This window comes from Heterodontus francisci, chromosome 17 (assembly GCF_036365525.1).
Source record: "Heterodontus francisci isolate sHetFra1 chromosome 17, sHetFra1.hap1, whole genome shotgun sequence".
NCBI classification, from domain to species: Eukaryota; Metazoa; Chordata; class Chondrichthyes; order Heterodontiformes; family Heterodontidae; genus Heterodontus; species Heterodontus francisci.
The window spans coordinates 2,277,143-2,294,890 of NC_090387.1; the positions used below are offsets into that span (position 1 = coordinate 2,277,143).

Genomic DNA, 17,748 nt, shown 5'->3' on the forward strand with positions numbered 1-17,748 from the left:
GATCACAAGTCGTGGGAGTCAGTTGCCAGCATTCGCCAGAGCTGGCGGGCAGCCATAAAGACAGGGCTAAATTGTGGCGAGTCGAAGAGACTTAGTAGTTGGCAGGAAAAAAGACAGAGGCGCAAGGGGAGAGCCAACTGTGCAACAGCCCCAACAAACAAATTTCTCTGCAGCACCTGTGGAAGAGCCTGTCACTCCAGAATTGGCCTTTATAGCCACTCCAGGCGCTGCTTCACAAACCACTGACCACCTCCAGGTGCGTATCCATTGTCTCTCGAGATAAGGAGGCCCAAAAGAAAAGAAAGAAAGAAAAAAAGAAGTACACATCACTAGGGGGTTTATCCAGGGTATAATACACATCACTAGGGGGTTTATCCAGGGTATAATACACATCACTAGGGGGTTTATCCAGGGTATAGTACACATCACTAGGGGGTTTATCCAGGGTATAGTACACATCACTAGGGGGTTTATCCAGGGTATAATACACATCACTAGGGGGTTTATCCAGGGTATAATACCCATCACTAGGGGGTTTATCCAGGGTATAATACACATCACTAGGGGGTTTATCCAGGGTATAATACACATCACTAGGGGGTTTATCCAGGGTATAATACACATCACTAGGGGGTTTATCCAGGATATAGTACACATCACTGGGTAGTTTATCCAAGGTATAGTACACATCACTAGGGGGTTTATCCAGGATATAATACCCATCACTAGGGAGTTTATCCAGGGTATAATACCCATCACTAGGGAGTTTATCCAGGGTATAGTCCACATCACTAGGGAGTTTATCCAGGGTATAATACCCATCACTAGGGAGTTTATCCAGGGTATAGTACACATCACTAGGGGGTTTATCCAGGATATAGTACACATCACTAGGGAGTTTATCCAGGAAATATATCGCTATTTCATCACTATCGCTGGGTCACAAAATCCTGGAACTCCATCCCTTATAGCACTGTGGGTGTACCTACACCACATGGACTGCAGGTTCAAGAAGGCAGCTCACCACCAGCTTCTCGAGGACAGTTGGAGTTGAATAATAAACGCTGGCCTTGCCAGCAACGCCCACATCCCGTGAACGAATTTTAAAAACTGGTTTAGCCATTCAGTGCCTGATCTGGCTGGACTGCAGAAAGCACTATTGGGTCCTGCACTCGTCTACTAAAACTACTCACTATTCCAGGATCATCCTTTCCACAAACCCATCCGGCCAAACTTCCTTTGAAGATTTCCCCTGCTCTCGCGCTGAACTCGCATCTTTCTCTAGTTTCTCTCCTGTCTTCCCTCATGCCCTCTCTGAGATCATCTTGTCCATGGGACCCGCCACCCCCCCCCCAAACACCTGCTCCCTCGACCCTATTCCTACCAAACTGCTGTGTCCATCTTTCCCAGAACTCCATGTTTGAATTCTTCCAATCAGGTTTATACCCCTGCCAATGTACAAAACTGCTTTTACCAAAGTTGCGTGACATCCTATGTGTCTGTGACCAGGGTAAATTTTCCCTCCTCGTCCTTCTCAACCTGTCTGCAGCCTTTGACACAGTTGACCACACCATCCTCCTCCAATGCCTCTCCACAGTCATCCAGCTGGGTGGGACTACACTCACCTGGTTCCATTCTTACCTATCTAATTGTAGCTGGAGTATCATTTGCAATGGCTTCTCTTCCCCTTCCCACACTGTTACCTTTGGTGTCTCCCAAGGATCTATCCTCGGCCCCCTCCTATTTCTCATGTACTTTGCTGTCCCTGTTTTCACTTGTACGCTACCTCACCACCACCTTTCTCAACTCCTCCACTAAATTATCAGACTCCCTATCTGACATCCAATACTGGATGAGAAGAAATTTCCTCCAATTAAATAGTAGGAAGAGTGAAGACATTATTTCCAGTCCCCGCCTCAAACTTCATTCCCTCGCTACTGACTCCATCCTTCTTACTGGCAATTGTCTGAGGCTGAACCAGACTGTTCTCAAACTTCCTGTCATATTTGACCCCAAGATGGGCTTTCACATCACTAAGACCACCTCAGCTTCTTTGCTGCTGAAACCCTTGTTCATGCCTTTGTTACCTCTAATCTTGGCTATTCCAACACACTCCTGGCTGGCCTCTCACATACTACTGTCCGTAAACTTGAGGTCATCCAAAACTCTGCTGCCCATGTCTTAACTCGCACCGAGTTGTGTTCACCTATCAACCCTGTGCTCGCTGACCTACATTGACCCCTGGTCAAGCAATACCTTAATTTTAAAATTCTCATCCTTGTTTTCAAATCCCTCCATGGCTCCGCCCTTCCCTATCTCTGAAATGTCCTCCAGCCCCACAACTCTCTCAGATTTCTGTGCTCCTCTAATTCTGGCCTGTTGTGCATCCCTGTATTTAATTGCTTCACCATTTTCAAGCTTTTGGTCATCTGCCCTAATCGCTCCTAATGTTGCTTGGTGGTATAACGTTTCTGTGAAGTACATTGGGATATTTTATTACATTAAAAATACTATATAAAAACAAGTTGTTGTTGATGTGTGAGCAGCTGGAGTGATTGTCCCACGATTATGTTGGGGTTTGTCTTGCTCTAGGGGGGAGTAATGGTCCATTCTTGTGTGGAAAGGAAACAACGTTTGAGGGAGGAATGCGAGAGCCTGCGATTGCCTGGTGGCCAGGACACATACCTGCCGGACAGGTGAGCATCTCTACATCGGGTGGGACCATAGTTACTGTGATTGCTCAGACCAGGGGTTGTGCCGAGGTCGCTCCAACCTGGGGTTTTGCCGAGGTCGTTCTGAGAGGTAACCTGATCGAGGTCTTTAAATTATGAAAGGGTTTGATAGTGTAAATGTAGAGATAATGCGGGCGAGATCAGAACGGGAGGCCAAAAATATAAGACAGTCACTAGTAAATCTAATAAGGAATGGAGGAGAAACTTCTTTACCCAGAGAGTATGTGGAACTTGCTACCACAAGGAGTGGTTGCGTTGAATAGCGTAGATGCATTTAAGAGGAAGCTGGATAAATACATGACTGAGGAAGGAAATGTTGATGTGATGAGATGAAGTTGGGTTGAGAAGGCTCGTGTGGAGCATAAACACCAGCATGGACCAGTTGGGCCGAATGGCCTGTTCCTGTGCTGTAAAATTCTGGGGGTGGGGGCAGGTTGGTGGAAGGTGGGAGTTGTGGGGTGGGGGGTTATAATCCTTTTACAGGTGTGAGGTAGAGAGTGTAATTAATTAAACATCGACACTACCAGGAACAACTGCTGTAGCTGATAGCCGAATATCTGCTGAGGACTTGTTCGTCCGCCTCACTCACCTGAATTTAATGGCCGACTATGTCAAGAAGTCAGCAGACAAGAGTCTGATTTAATCTAAAATGAGCTGGTGATGGGGAAAAGCTGCTTCAGCTACTGGCTGCAGATAAGAATCGACAAAGGAATAAGTGTGATCTGGAACCAGTGTGAGCTTGGCATTGGTATCTTCCCAACAATCCTCCCTATCCTCAGATTAGCTGGGTGACCTGTGCAGAGTCCTGGCTGTTTGTGTTCCCATCAGGAGCACTGACTGTAGTTAACCCTTCATTGGGCGGCACAGTGGTGCAGTATTTAGCACCGCAGCCTCACAGCTCCAGCGACCCGGGTTCAATTCTGGGTACTGCCTGTGTGGAGTTTGCAAGTTCTCCCTGTGTCTGCGTGGGTTTCCTCCGCGTGCTCCGGTTTCCTCCCACAGCCAAAAGACTTGCAGTTGATAGGTAAATTGGCCATTATAAATTGCCCCTAGTAGAGGTAGGTGGTAGGGGAATATAGGGACAGGTGGGGATGTTGTAGGGATATGGGATTAGTGTAGGATTAGTATAAATGGGTGGTTGATGGTCAGCACAGACTCGGGCCGAAGGGCCTGTTTCAGTGCTGTATCTCTAAATAAAAAAATAAAAGACTTGTGACGTGCTCCTTCCCTTACTTCATTTTATGGAATGATGGAAATTGCAGTACAGGAAAAGGTGGAGGCAGCGTCATTGAATGTTTTTAAGACAGAGGTAGACAGATTCTTGACAAGGAAGTCAAAGGATATCGGGGGTAGGCAGGAAAGGAGTTGAGTCCACAAACAAATCAGCCATGATCTTATAGAATGGCAGAGCAGGCTCGAGGGGCTGAATAGCCGACTCCTCCTAGTTTGTATGTTCATATGTATGGGAGTGGTGTCACCACCCACACACGCCTGCTCATGGACCTCACTCACCCTCTTCTGCACCCACACAAATACACACACACACTCACTTTCCTACATTACAACAGAGACTACACTTCAAAAATACTTCAATAGCTGTAAAACGCTTTGGGACATCCTGAGGTTGTGAAAGGTGCTATGTAAATTCAAGTTTTTTTCTCACACAGGGCAGAGCCTTGGAACTGATGTTTGCTTTGTGGTTACAGGTCAGTCATCAGCTGGGTACTGCCATGGATCTGTTCACGACCAGCCTGATCCTGGCTGGACTTCAACCACCCACTGACCGGCAATTGGATGGGATTGACCTTTCACCTGTGTTGATGCAGAATAAGATTATCAACAGGTACTTGGACCAGTTTTGGAGGAGAAAAGGGAATCATTTACCTTCTTAAAAATGATAGGTGCTCATTGAGGGGCCAGCTGTTAGAGTCTGAGAACAGAGAGAACACTTTTCACTGCAAGTCCCAGGTTAGAACCAGTCACTCCCTAGGCATGGGTTAGATAGAGAGTAAAGCTCTCTCCACACGATCCATCAAACACTCCCAGGACAGGTACAGCACTAGGTTGGCTGCTGTCTAATTGGAGTGTTGACTGCTGATTGCAGCAACAAGCCTCAGCTGAGAGTGCTGGTGGCAGTTGGAGGTTGCATAGGTGGAGAGAGGAGCGAGACTGAGCAAGGGAGAGCAGTTACAACCAAGCAGAGGGAAAGCATCAACAACAATCACCATTAAAGAGAAGAAAGAGACATTTTATGTTGGAAACTAGGCTTTGTCTGGAGGTGGGTGCTGAACACCTGTAATTTGCTTTGCTTTGGACTGTTGGGGGAGGAACAAGTGGCCGGAACAACAAGGGGTGGGGTTGCCAATTCAGCAGGAATCTGTGCTGCTGCAACAAGCACACAGGGAAGTTCCCTCCCCACCCCACCCCACCCCACCCCACCCCACCCCAATTGCCCAGCCTGGGTCAGCTGCAGCTGCCCGGCTAAACAGACGGAAGGGGATAGATAGTGCCTGGGCAGCTTCAGCAGGGTTTAGCTCTTAGACCCATGGCAAGCCCTTCATCACTGGTGGCGGGGCCCTCTACTACCTATGCAGCTGCAGCCTCTGTGGCTGCCCACGTGGCCCCATCACCCTTTAAATTGATAACATCCAGCCATGGGGTGAAGAGCTATCCCCACCCCAACATGTCTATTGAGGCCTGTGTAAAGGCAATGGCTGAGGTTGTTGGTCCCTCAGCCATTGTTGTGGCCTCAAAGATGTACAGGAAGGCTGTGTTCTTTTTGAAGACCGAGCAGGGGGTGTCCCTGTCCCTGAGTAAAGGGATCACTTTAGGGGGGGACCTTCTGCTGGTGGACCCTAAGGGGGCCACTGCGCAGTGGATAATGCTATCAAACGTCCCGCCCTTCGTTCCCATTGAGCTCCTCCTCCCCCACCTACACCATCTGGGGGAGGTGAGGTCGGGGATCACCCTAGTCCCGCTCGGTCTTCGGGAGCACAGCCTCCAACATGTCTACTCCTTCCACCGCCAGCTATTTATACAGCTGGTGCGGGAGGAGGTCTCGGAGGGCCAATTTCATGTGAAGTTCCAGGGAACGGCCTATCGCGTCTTCTGGACCTCGGGTGGGGCGCGGTTCCATGCCTGCAAGGGGGTGGAGCACATTCGCAAGCACTGTCCCAACCTACCGGCTGAGAACTCCACCTCGGCGGCCCAGACTGACGCCACTGCACCTCCTCCCACTCCTCCCACACATCGTACAGACACCACTCAGTCGGTTCCGGAGGCTGTGGTTTTCACAGCCTCCGGCGGGGAGGGGAGTGCCCGTCCGGGTGGAAGGAAGGCGCGGAGCAAAAATAAACAGCGAAAGGCTCGACCCCTGGACACCGTGACACAACCCGAGCCTGAGCTGAGCCCAAGGCCCGTTCCCATGGAATCCACCTGTCTCAGGGCTGGACTCAGGCCCTAAAAAAAAAAAGAGAGTGCGGAAGCCTCTGATGGCATGGAGGTCTCTGAGCCTCCGCGCCCTAGTGGGAAAAAGAGGAGAAGGAACCCCTCCACAGAGGTAACAAGGGGCCCTGAGGTGCAATGCCCATCTGTTGGAGGGGAGCTGTCTCCTGTTTCGGATCCCCAGGTTCCCCCTACCACCACCACCAACATCAAGGCTGTAAAGTCTGGGCAGGAGCTCCCTATTCTTCAGGATGGAGGGGAGGGGGAGACACCTGTACATGTGGCCCCTCCGGGGGAAGCCAGTGGAGCCCTGCCTGTGGTGCGGGAGCCTGGGGACGCCGCCCATTCTGTCACTGGGGAGGGGGAAGCTCTGAGGGGTCGGCCCTCCCAGCCAGAATCACTCACCACCTGGAGACACCCAACCCGGTTATAACCGAAAATACTGCCCCATCTGCTGGGCCTGTGGGTGCTGGCGGAGCGGGAGATGGCCTCCTCTCTCCGCCTCTGGTCTCAGCTCCGGCTGGATTTCCGGAGTCGGGAACTTCCGTCTCCCCTGGACCGCTCATTGGCCTGGGGACAGAGGTGGAGGGGGGTCCTGGACTGCTGGCGCCCACAGGCTCCAGTTTCACAGTAGAACCCAGAGAGGACTCCTCCTGGGGATGGGATCGTGACGGAGGCAGGACCAGCTGGCGCGGCCGGGACGTCCGCCCCACAGTGTGTGGTGGGCGTGTCGACCGCTGGTGGTGACGACCCAGAGGAGGACGGGGAATCAGTGTGGGGCACGGAGGACAACCTTGATTCCATCGCCAGTGAGGTGGTGGAGTCCGTCGTGCCTCCCACCGAGTCTCCTCTCATATTCACGGCGGAACTCCGGGATTTCCTCGCAGCTTGCAGGAGTTGCCGCAATAAAGTTCAGCTGGCCCTCGGCCGTTGGTCGAGTCTGGTGCTAACCATCCAGTCCGTCCGTACCGCCCTCAAGAAAGTGGGGAAGCGCGCGGGCGTGAAACTTGTTGAGAGGCGCCGATTTAATGCATTCCTCAATGGGTTGCTGGGGAAGTGGAGGGCCAGGTGCACTTCCACTCCCTCCTCACAGTGAGGTGTTGGTGACGGGTTTTAAGTACCTTTGACATGAAGATAACCATAGCCAGCCTCAACATCAACGGCAGCAGGGGGCCTCACTGCAGATTTCACAATCTCTCAATCCTCAGGGAAGGGAGATATGCGGTGAGCTTTCTACAGGAAACCCACACTGTTCCGGGAGACGAAGCCACCTGGCTCCTGGAGTGGCAGGGTGGGGTCCACATGAGTCACCTCACCCCTATTTCTAGAGGGGTGGCTATCTTGTTGGCCCCGACTTTTCAGCCGGAGACCTTGGGGGTCAAGGAGCTAGTGCCGGGCTGCTTGTTCCACCTCGCCATTCGCCTGGGTAGTGTGCCACTCCACTTTGTGAACGTGTACACGCCAAGGCCCGGCGCGTTGCAAGTGCGCTTCTTTGAAGAAGTGTCCGTTCTCTTGAGCTCCATCGATAGCGGCGAGTGCATCATCCTCGGGGGGGGATTTTAACTGCACCCTCGAGGTGGGGGATCGCTCCGGTCCCCAGCGCGTCCAATTGTCGGTGGAGAAGTTGAGGGAACTGATCAGCTCCCTTAACTTGGTGGACGTCTGGCGGAATCTCCATCCCGACTCCAGAGCCTTCACGTGGAGGTCTGGAGGAGGAGGGTCCCGAATCGACCGCCTCTACTTTTCGCAGGCGTACGTCTCCCGCGTCACGGCGGCCTCCATGCGGCTGGTGCCGTACTTGGACCACCACCTGGTGTGGGCGGAGTTCACTCCGCTCCGCAAGCGGGCGGGGTCCGCGTACTGGCACTTTAACAACCGGCTGCTGGAGGACGTGCGATTTCGGGACTCGTTCTGTCGATTCTGGGCCAACTGGAGAAGGAAGCAGGGGGGCTTCCCCTCCTTGAGGCTGTGGTGGGATGTGGGCAAGACTCACATCCGCGTCTTCTGTCAGGAGTACGTGAAGGGGTCGACCAAGAGGCGGGAAGCCAAGATCGGGCGCCTAGAGAGGGAGGTGCTCGACTTGGAGTCCCGTCTCGGTCATGCCGTCGCGGACCCAGCCCTGTGGCAGGCGTATAAAGAGAAGAAGGGCGCGTTGAGGGACCTGCAGCTCATAGGGTCCTGAGGCGCGTATGTGAGGTCGCAGATCCAGATCCTGGAAGATTTTCACTGCGCCTCACCCTCCTTCTACTCGCTGGAAAAATGGCGGGGGTTCCGTAAGCAGCTCGTTGAACTGCTGGCTGACGACGGATCCTCCATCACGGATCCGGAGGGATTGGGCCTCCTGGTCTGTACTTATTACAGTGCGTTGTTCTCTCCGGATCTGTCCAGCGAGGATGCGCGCAGAGTTTTGTGGGAGGACCTGCCGCAGGTCAACCCGGAGGGCGCCGAAGGATTGGAGGCTCCGCTCACATTGGCGGAGCTGACTGGCGACCTCCACCAGCTCACGAGGGGCAAATCCCCAGGGCTGGATGGGTTGACCGTGGAGTTCCTCACGGCATTCTGGGAGACGATTACGCGCGGGTCCTGGGGGAAAGCCTGGTGACCTGGGAGATGCCCCTCTCGTGGCGCAGGGCAGTCATCGTCCTGCTGCCGAAGAGGGGCGATTTCCGCCTGCTTAAAAACTGCCGTCCGGTCTCCCTCCTCAGCACGGATTATAAGATCTTTGCCCGGGCTATGTCTACCCGCCTGGGCTCCGTGCTGGCCCACATGATCCACCCCGACCAGTCCTACACACTCCCGGGCCGGTCCATCCAGGACAACATCCACCTGATCCGGGACCTGATCCATCTTTCCCAGAGGACTGGTCAGTCGGTCGCCTTGCTCTCCCTCGATCAGGAGAAGGCGTTTGACAGGGTGGATCACGAATACCTTTTCGGGACTCTGCGCGCTTTCGGACCCGGGCCACAAAATGTGGCCCGAGTCCGACTTTTATACGCCGCCGCAGAGTGTCTAATCAAGGTTAATGGGTCCTTGACGGCGCCCCTTCGATTTGGGAGAGGAGTGCGTCAGGGGTGCCCCATGTCCGGCCAATTGTATACCATCTGCGTGGAGCCCTTCCTGTGCCTGCTTCGCAGGAGGTTGACGGGATTGGCTCTGCGCGAGCCGGCCATGCGGGTCGTCCTCTCGGCTTACGCTGACGACGTGCTCCTCGCAATCACAGATCCCGTTGACTTACGGAGGATGCGCGACTGCCAGCAGACCTGTTCTGCCACGTCCTCCGCGATGATCAATTGGGAGAAATGTTCCGGTCTCCTGGTGGGTCAGTGGCGGGTGGACTCCCTGCCGGAGGAGTTGACACCCTTTGCGTGGAACACCACGCACCTCCTCTATCTGGGAGTCCACCTTAGCCCCGCTGAGGAAGCCTGGCCGGCAAACTGGCAGCAGTTGGAGGCAAAAGTCACCACTCGGCTGGGGCGCTGGACAGGACTGCTCCGAGTGCGTTCCTGCAGGGGCCGAGCGCTGGTCATAAACCAACTGGTGGCCTCCATGCTGTGGTACCGGTTGGTCACTTTGGTCCCACCCCCTGCATTCGCCACCAAGATCCAGAAGAAACTCATCGATTTCTTCTGGGGCAAAAGGAAACACTGGGTCTCTGCCGCGTTCCTGAGTCTCCCGATCGAGGAGGGCGGCCAATCGCTGGTGTGCGTCCGCTCCCAGGCTGCAACTGTCCGCCTTCGGACCCTGCAGAGATACCTGTACGTCGAGCGTCCTCCCAGATGTGTGTGCTGGCGACGTATTTTTTCCACCAGTGTCACTGCCTTCAAGATGACACGCAGCTCCCGGCGGAGTCTGTTAGCCGCGCCTCTCTGAGGGAGTTGCCTGTCTTTTACCGGGATCTATTCCGCATTTGGAACATGGTCGCCTCCAGTCAGGGCGCTCCCCTGCCGGCGGAGGAGAGTGCCTTGGCTGTCCGGGCGGCCGACTCCGGGGATGGCCCGGCGGGCGGAGGAGTAGCCCCCACTCGGCCGGAATTGCTCATCGGACCCAGGCCCCGAAACCCTCCTCGGGAGCCGGTCCCGCACAACCCGAGCTGGCTCTCGGTAATGCTCTCCGTGCCATTCCAATCGGCACGGAGGGGTTTCCTGTATGGGCTGCTCCTGCACACACTCCACTTCCTCGCCCTCGTCAGCCGGCCAGACACGCCCTGGCGGTCCGCGTTGCCATCTGGCGGCGAGGGGAAACCCCGATGGAGGTGTCTCTCCGCGGGAGTCTTCCCCCTTTACATCGGGGACCTGGGGTGGAGGGTGCTGCACAGGGCAGTCCCGTGCAATAGACTTTTAAGTAGGTTCACGAACTCCCAGGCCGCCTGTACTTTCTGCGGCCTGGACGAGTCCGTGTTGCACATATATACGGAGTGTGCGAGGTTGCAGCCCCTGTTCGAGTATTTGAAGGGGCTGCTCCTCAAGTTCTGGCTGCACTTCAGTCCCACGCTCCTGATCTTTGGGCTCCCGGTGCGGAGGGGCGTGGGCCGGGAGGAGGATCTCCTCGTCGGTCTGCTCCTGGGCCTGGCCAAGGTGGCAATTCAGAGGTCCAGGCTGCGGGCCGTCGGGGGGGTCTGTCCTCCCCGATTGCCTGCCCCTCTTCCACGGTAGCGTTCGAGCCCGGGTGTCCCTGGAGAGGGAGCATGTGGTGCCCGCGGGCACGCTTGAGGCCTTCCGCGACCGGTGGGCACCGCCGGGACTGGAGTGCATCATCGACGCCGAGAATGGCATTTTAATTTGAGTTTTGGTTTATTTTTTTGTTTTTAATCAAATTATGTTTGTAAATATGTATATAAAGGGGGCCTGAGGAATAAAGGCCCCCTCGAAATGAAAAAAAAACGGGGGTTAGATACAGAGTAAAGCTCCCTCCACACTGTTCCCCTCAAACACTCCAAGGGCAGATATAGATAGCTAGGTTTGATGTAGGTCAGTGTTTATCCCATCCCCACAAAATCCGGATTGCAACTGGCCAGACTGATAGCAGGTTGCACGCCTAAGGCTGGCAGAGAGAGAAGTTGCTGGTCCCATCGGTTTGATCTGGATTTGAACCTAGATTGTACAGATGAAGCTCACTTCAAGTTAAATACATAGAATATGTATTCAATATGGAAGACATTCTCTGTGCTTATGAAAGTTTTGGTTGTTTCAGACTAATTTTAATTCCGGGTGTTTCGCTGTGCATCTCGTAACTGTAAGTCATGATTTAGCAACACTACCAAGTGCCTCTTACCTGCTGAGAATATTGTTGCTCAGTTTTATTTCAGTTGTTCCTCTTTTGCTGTGCAGGCCAGTGTTTTACTATAGAGGGAATGAGCTGATGGCTGTGCGGTATGGAGAGTACAAGGCACATTACTGGACATGGAGTAACTCCTGGGAAGAACTGCAGCAGGTGAGACCAATCTTCCATAGACTGAGTCGCGAGCAGGAAACTCGAAGGGGAACAGGCTGGATTAACACCCCAGTGAGAGTCCATGTCTGTGGAACCCGTACCGCAGCGAGAGTCAGTGTCTGTGGGACCCGTACCCCAGCGAGAGTTAGTGTCTGTGCGACCCGTACCCCAGTGAGAGTCAGCGTCTGTGTGACCCGTACCCCAGTGAGAGTTTGTGTCTGTGGGACCCGGACCCCAGTGAAAGTCAGTGTGTGTGGGACCCATACACCTCAATCATACACTGCCTTCTGAATACGCTGCTTGTAAAGGCAGAGTCTGCAGGAGGGTACATGTAGCATGAGTTCCGCTATCAATCACTGTGACTAATTCTGGAACGTCCCCTCGATCATAGCAAGGGAACTGATGTGAAATCTGACTCCACAACAAATGATATCTAACTGGAACCTCTCCCCGAATGAAAGATTTTTCAAAGCAATTTAATGGTCTACAGGTTTAACACTGTGAGGGTGGAGACAGCAACTTCACAGGGAGGGTCCAGGGATAGGGGTGAAGATGTGGAGGACTGAAAATTATGCCTTATTCTCTGTTTGGCATTATCATCCTGCTAGATATTGTTAAACAGGATTTTATGGCTGCAACATTCCCAGTATCCCACCTATACTTAGCTGCAGTTATTGCGGAGTCCCAGCGAGGCAGAAACAGACCCAGTAGAATTTATCAGCCCTTTCAATTTGCGACAGACCCTTTGGCAGCAGCATTAATACAGAGAGAGCATTAAAGGATTGTAAAAGGATTGATTATCCAGTCCTGGGAATCTATCCCAAATAATTGAAATTTTGGGCTGAAACATTGGAGGGAAGAGTGGATGAAATTGAATGCAGAGTGCGGAAGAGATCAGCTCAGACACCACCTCAGGATGGGGGTATTCACAGAGACAGGGCAGACATGATTGTACAATGGCAGCCTACTGCAAAAACTAGCAGGCAAAGACCTCACCCGCAGTATAGAGTCCAGACTGTGATCTCTGTCAGTGTTGGGGAGCTGATGTGTGTGAATGACGTGCATTAGTGTGTGTGTATATGTGTGTGTGGCTGCGTGTGTCCGCATGCACGTATTAGAATGTGTTTGTACATGTGTAAGTCCGCGCATTTGTATGTGTGTCATTGCGTGCCTGTAGGGTAACTTTTTGTTGGGTTGGGTATCAACGGATGCAGAACAAAGTCGAGTAAATGGAGTTGAGCTACAGATCAGTCATGATCAAATTGAATAGCAGACCAGGCTCGATGGGCTGAATGGCTTCCGAATGTTCCTGTGTGACAGGTTCAAGGGACTGATTGGCCTTCTGCTGTTCCTTTGCTCACTTTGGGTTTCTAAACCTTGGCTGTTTCGGCAAGTCAGACACATGCTAAGCAAAGATTCTCTGATCCCTGCTTCTCTTGCTGCCCACATATCTTCAGAACCCAATGACTGAAAGGTCATCTTTCCCAAAACACAAAAGTGTTTTATTTAATTTCAGGGAATTAACTTCTGCCCAGGACAGAACGTGACGGGCGTCACAACACATGATCAGCGGGACTACACCATCCAGCCTCTGCTCTTCCACCTTGGGAGGGATCCTGGAGAAAAATATCCCATCAGGTGAGGAGGAAGGAGGGAGGGTCAGGTTTCAGCAAAACCTCATCCTCGTGACCAGAGTAAGCAGAAAAATCAGACTTTTTAAACATGGCTTGACTGTGCTGTATGATCTGCTAAGTACAAAGGTTTGTGCTCAGTTTGAGTCAGTTTACCAGATGTGTGAAAAGAGACAATCTGACTGGATGTGAACACACCAGGAGCAGAAACATCCCTCACACCTTCACCTGATGCTGCTGATCAATTCATCTCAATTAAAATGAAATGTTTCCCAATCATCATTCATGCTAATGTGTCACTGAGTCTCCTAATTAAATCATAGAGTCAGAGAGGCAATATGGCACAGAAGGAGGCCATTTGGCCCATCGAGTCCATGCTGGTTCTCTGTAGAGCAATTCAATCAGTCCCATTCCCTCGCTCTATCCCCATAGCTCTGCCAGTTTATTTTCCTCAAGTGCCCGTCCAATCTCTTTTTGAAATCGTTAATGATCTATGCTTCCATCACCCTCGTAGGCAGCGTGTTCCGTCATCACCACTCTCTACATTAAAAAAAAAAGTTCTTACTCACATCCCCCTGCATCTCTTGTCCAACACCTTCAGTCTTTGTACCCTAGTCCTTGTACCATCAGCTAATGGGAACAGCTTTTCTTTGTTACAACCTTGTACAACTCTAGCAAATCTCCCCTCGATTTCTTTTGCTCCAAGGAAAACAACCTCAGCTTCTCCAACCTAACCTTGTAGTAAAATCCTTTATCCCTGGAACCATTCTGGTAAATCTCCTCTGCACCCTCTCAAGGACAAAGAACAAAGAAAAATTACAGCACAGGAACAGGCCCTTCGGCCCTCCAAGCCTGCGCTGATCCAGATCCTCTATCTAAACATGACGCCTATTTTCTAAGGGTCTGTATCTCTTTACTTCCTGCCCATTCATGTATCTGTCTAGATACATCTTAAAAGACGCTATCGTGCCCGCGTCTACCACCTCCGCTGGCAACACGTTCCAGGCACCCACCACCCTCTGCGTAAAGAACTTTCCACGCATATCCCCCCTAAACTTTTCCCCTTTCACTTTGAACTCGTGACCCCTAGTAATTGAATCCCCCACTCTGGGGGAAAAAGCTTCTTGCTATCCAACCTGGCTATACCCCTCATGATTTTGTATACAAAATCACATCCTTCCTACAGTGTGGTGACCAGAACTGGACATAATACTCTAGTTGTGGCCGAACTAGAGCTTTATAAAGGTTCAGCATAACTTCCTGCTTTTGTGCTCAATACCTCTATTTACAAAGCCCAAGATCCCATATGCTTTGCTAACTGCTCTCTCAATATGTCCTGCCACCTTCAAAGATCAATGCACATGGACCCCAAGGTCCCTCTGTTCCTGCACACTCTTTAGAAATGCGCCATTAAGTCTATATTGCCTCTCCTTATCCCTTCTGCCAAAATGCAATACCTCACGCTTCTGTGTATAGAATTCCATCTGCCATTTGTCTGCGTATTCTGCTAGCCTATCAATGTCCTGTTGCAGTCAATTTTTATCATCCTCACTGTCTGCCACACCTCCAAGTTTGGTATCATCGGCAAATTTTGAAATTCTCTTCTGTATTTCAATATCCAAGTCATTTATATATATCAAAAAAGCAGTGGTCCCAGCCAGCACTGACATTTATGGAACACCACGGTCGACCATCCTCCAGTCTGAAAAGCAACCATTTACCATGACTTGCTGTTTTCTGTCCTTAAGCCAATTTTTTACCCAAGCTGACTCTGACTTTCCTATTCCAAGAGCCTCAATTTTATTAACCAGCCTTTTATGTTGTACTTTGTCAAACGCTTTCTTAAAATCCATATGGACAGTATCCACTGCATTTCCTTCATCAACCTTCTCTGTTACGTCATCAAAAAATTCAATTAGATTAATCAAGCAAGAACTTCCTTTTATAAATCTGCACTGGCTCTCCTTATTTAACTCAAACTTCTCCAAGTTGATTCTTTCCCCTGATTATTGTTTCTACAACCTTATCCGCCACTGATAAACTGACCGGCCTGTAGTTACTAGGAATGTCCTTACACCCTTTCTTGAATAAGGGTGTCACATTTGCCACTTTCCAATCCTCTCGCACCTCCTCCGTATCCAGGGAGGATTGGAAGATTATGGCAAGTCCTTCCGCTGTCTCCACCCTGACTTCCTTTAGCAACCTGGGATGCAAGCCATCTAAGTCGAAGTCTACTTTAACGGTTGAGCTTTCCTTGCATGCATTGCAAGGAAGAATAAAACTGTCACTAGAATGTCGCAGTGGCATTCTCATCTAACCCAACATAACAGTGATACACAAATAACCCCTAGAACTCGGGTATCCATTATTCTATATATAAACCGCCCCGAACCCCTCGATTAGATTCCAGTCTGTAACTCACTCCCGGGTATCTGTTATTCTATATATAACCTCCCCCGCCCCTGCCCACCTGAACCCCTCGATTAGATTCCAATCTGTAACTCTCTCCCAGCTATCTGTTATACCACATATAAACCCTCCTGAACCCCTTGATTAGATTCCAGCCTTAACTCACTCTGATTATATATAAACCTCCTCCCCCCATGCCACCTCCCCCCCCGCCCCCCCCCACCAACCCGAACTGCTCAATTAGATTTCTTTACTTCCTTTTTACCAGGTATTCTGGATTCTGCTTCCTCTACTGTTTCTGGTCAGATATCCCATGTCCCAGCAGTCTTCCATATAAAAAGAGAAACTATCCAGGTTTAGCAGACCAGACTTTATTTACTGGAATTACTCAGTATGATTTATTTAACGAGCATTGTGAGCTCGTATTGCTGTCTGAAGATGAGGTTTTTTCAGAACACGCTATGTTTAATGTTGCACAATTAATGATCTCAGATTACAGACAGGGTCCAGCTTCCTCTGACTATAATTCTTCACTAGTTATCAGCTTGGTTTAAAATTAAATTGGCTTTAATGGAATTTGTTTTTTTAATGAATTTCACTGGAACAGTGTTCAGCCCCCTCGATCTCTGGCACGGTGCTGCTGTTGGTCCCAGCACATCAATTACAAATGCTGGTGAGCAAAGCCTATAGTTGTGGTCGAGAAATTTGCTCCGAAGCTGCACCCCACACCCCCACACCTTGTTACAACTCCAATAACCAGGTGCTGAAGGATAGAACAGGAGTCCAGTTGTTATACACTTAAAAGCTTTTATTTGCATACGAACACGAATTAGGAACAGGAGTAGGTCACTTGGCCCCGCGAGCCTGCTCCACCATTCAACAAGATCATGGCTGATCTGATTGTAACTCCACATTCCCATCTACCCCCAATAACCTTTCACCCCCCCTTGCTTATCAAGAATCTATCTACCTCTGCCTCAAAAATATTTAAAGACTCTGCTTCCACCTCCTTTTGAGGAAGAGAATTCCAAAGACTCACGACCCTCAGAGAAAACATTTCTCCTCATCTCTGTCTTAAATGGGCAACCCCTTATTTTTAAACAGTGACCCCTAGTTCTAGATTCTCCCACAAGGGGAAACATCCCTTCCACATCCACCCTGTCTAGACCCCTCAGGATCTTATATGTTTCAATCAAGTTGCCTCTTACTCTTCTAAAATCTAGCGGATACAAGCCTAGCTTGTCCAACCCTCTTTGAACTGCTTCCAACACATTTACATTCTTCCTTTAATAAGGAGACCAACACTGTACACAGTACTCCAGATGTGAGTTTTGATGAAAGGTCACAGACCTGAAACGTTAACTCTGTTTCTCTCTCCACAGATGCTGCCAGACCTGCTGAGTATTTCCAGCATTTCTTGTTTTTATTTCAGATTTCCAGCATCTGCAGTATTTTGCTTTTGTATTAAGATGTGGTCCCTGCATAACTGAAGCATAACCTTCCTACTTTTGTATTCAATTCCCCTCGCAATAAATGCTAACATTTTATTAGCTTTCCTAATTACTTGCTGAACCTGCTCGCTAAACTTTTGCAATTCATGCACTGGGACACCCAGATTCCTCTGTATCTCAGAGCTCTGCAGTCTCTCACCATTTAGATAATATGCTTTTTTATTCTTCCTGCCAAAATGGACAATTTCACATTTTCCCACATTATACTCCATTTGCCAGGTCTTTGCCCACTCACTTAACCTATCTATATCCCTTTGTAGCCTCCTTGTGTCCTTTTCACAACTTACTTTACTACCTATCTTTGTGTCATCAGCAAATTTAGCAACCGTACCTTTGGTCTCTTCATCCAAGTCAATAATATAAATTGTAAAAAGTTGAGGCCGCAGCACTGATCCTTGTGGCACACCACTCGTTACATCTTGCCAACCAGAAAATGACCCATTTATGTCTGTTGTCTGTTTCTTGTTAGCTGATCAATCTTCTATTTATGCCAATGTGCTTTTATTGTCTGCAATAACCTTTGATGTGGCACTTATTAAATGCCTTCTGGAAATCTAAGTACAGTACATCCACCGGTTCCCCTTTATCTAC

At 50.5% G+C, this 17,748-nt stretch overlaps 1 protein-coding gene across 3 annotated transcripts in view; it reads left to right on the top strand.

Moving 5' to 3' along the window:
* Positions 1-17,748, top strand: part of galns (galactosamine (N-acetyl)-6-sulfatase) — a 216,167-nt gene that overhangs the window by 186,296 nt on the left and 12,123 nt on the right. For all 3 annotated transcript variants that reach the window (XM_068048989.1, XM_068048991.1, XM_068048990.1), the window contains 4 exons: positions 2,593-2,696; positions 4,439-4,575; positions 11,504-11,606; positions 13,123-13,244. In XM_068048989.1, coding sequence (XP_067905090.1) covers positions 2,593-2,696; positions 4,439-4,575; positions 11,504-11,606; positions 13,123-13,244 — 466 coding nt within the window. The remainder of the gene's footprint in view (positions 1-2,592; positions 2,697-4,438; positions 4,576-11,503; positions 11,607-13,122; positions 13,245-17,748) is intronic.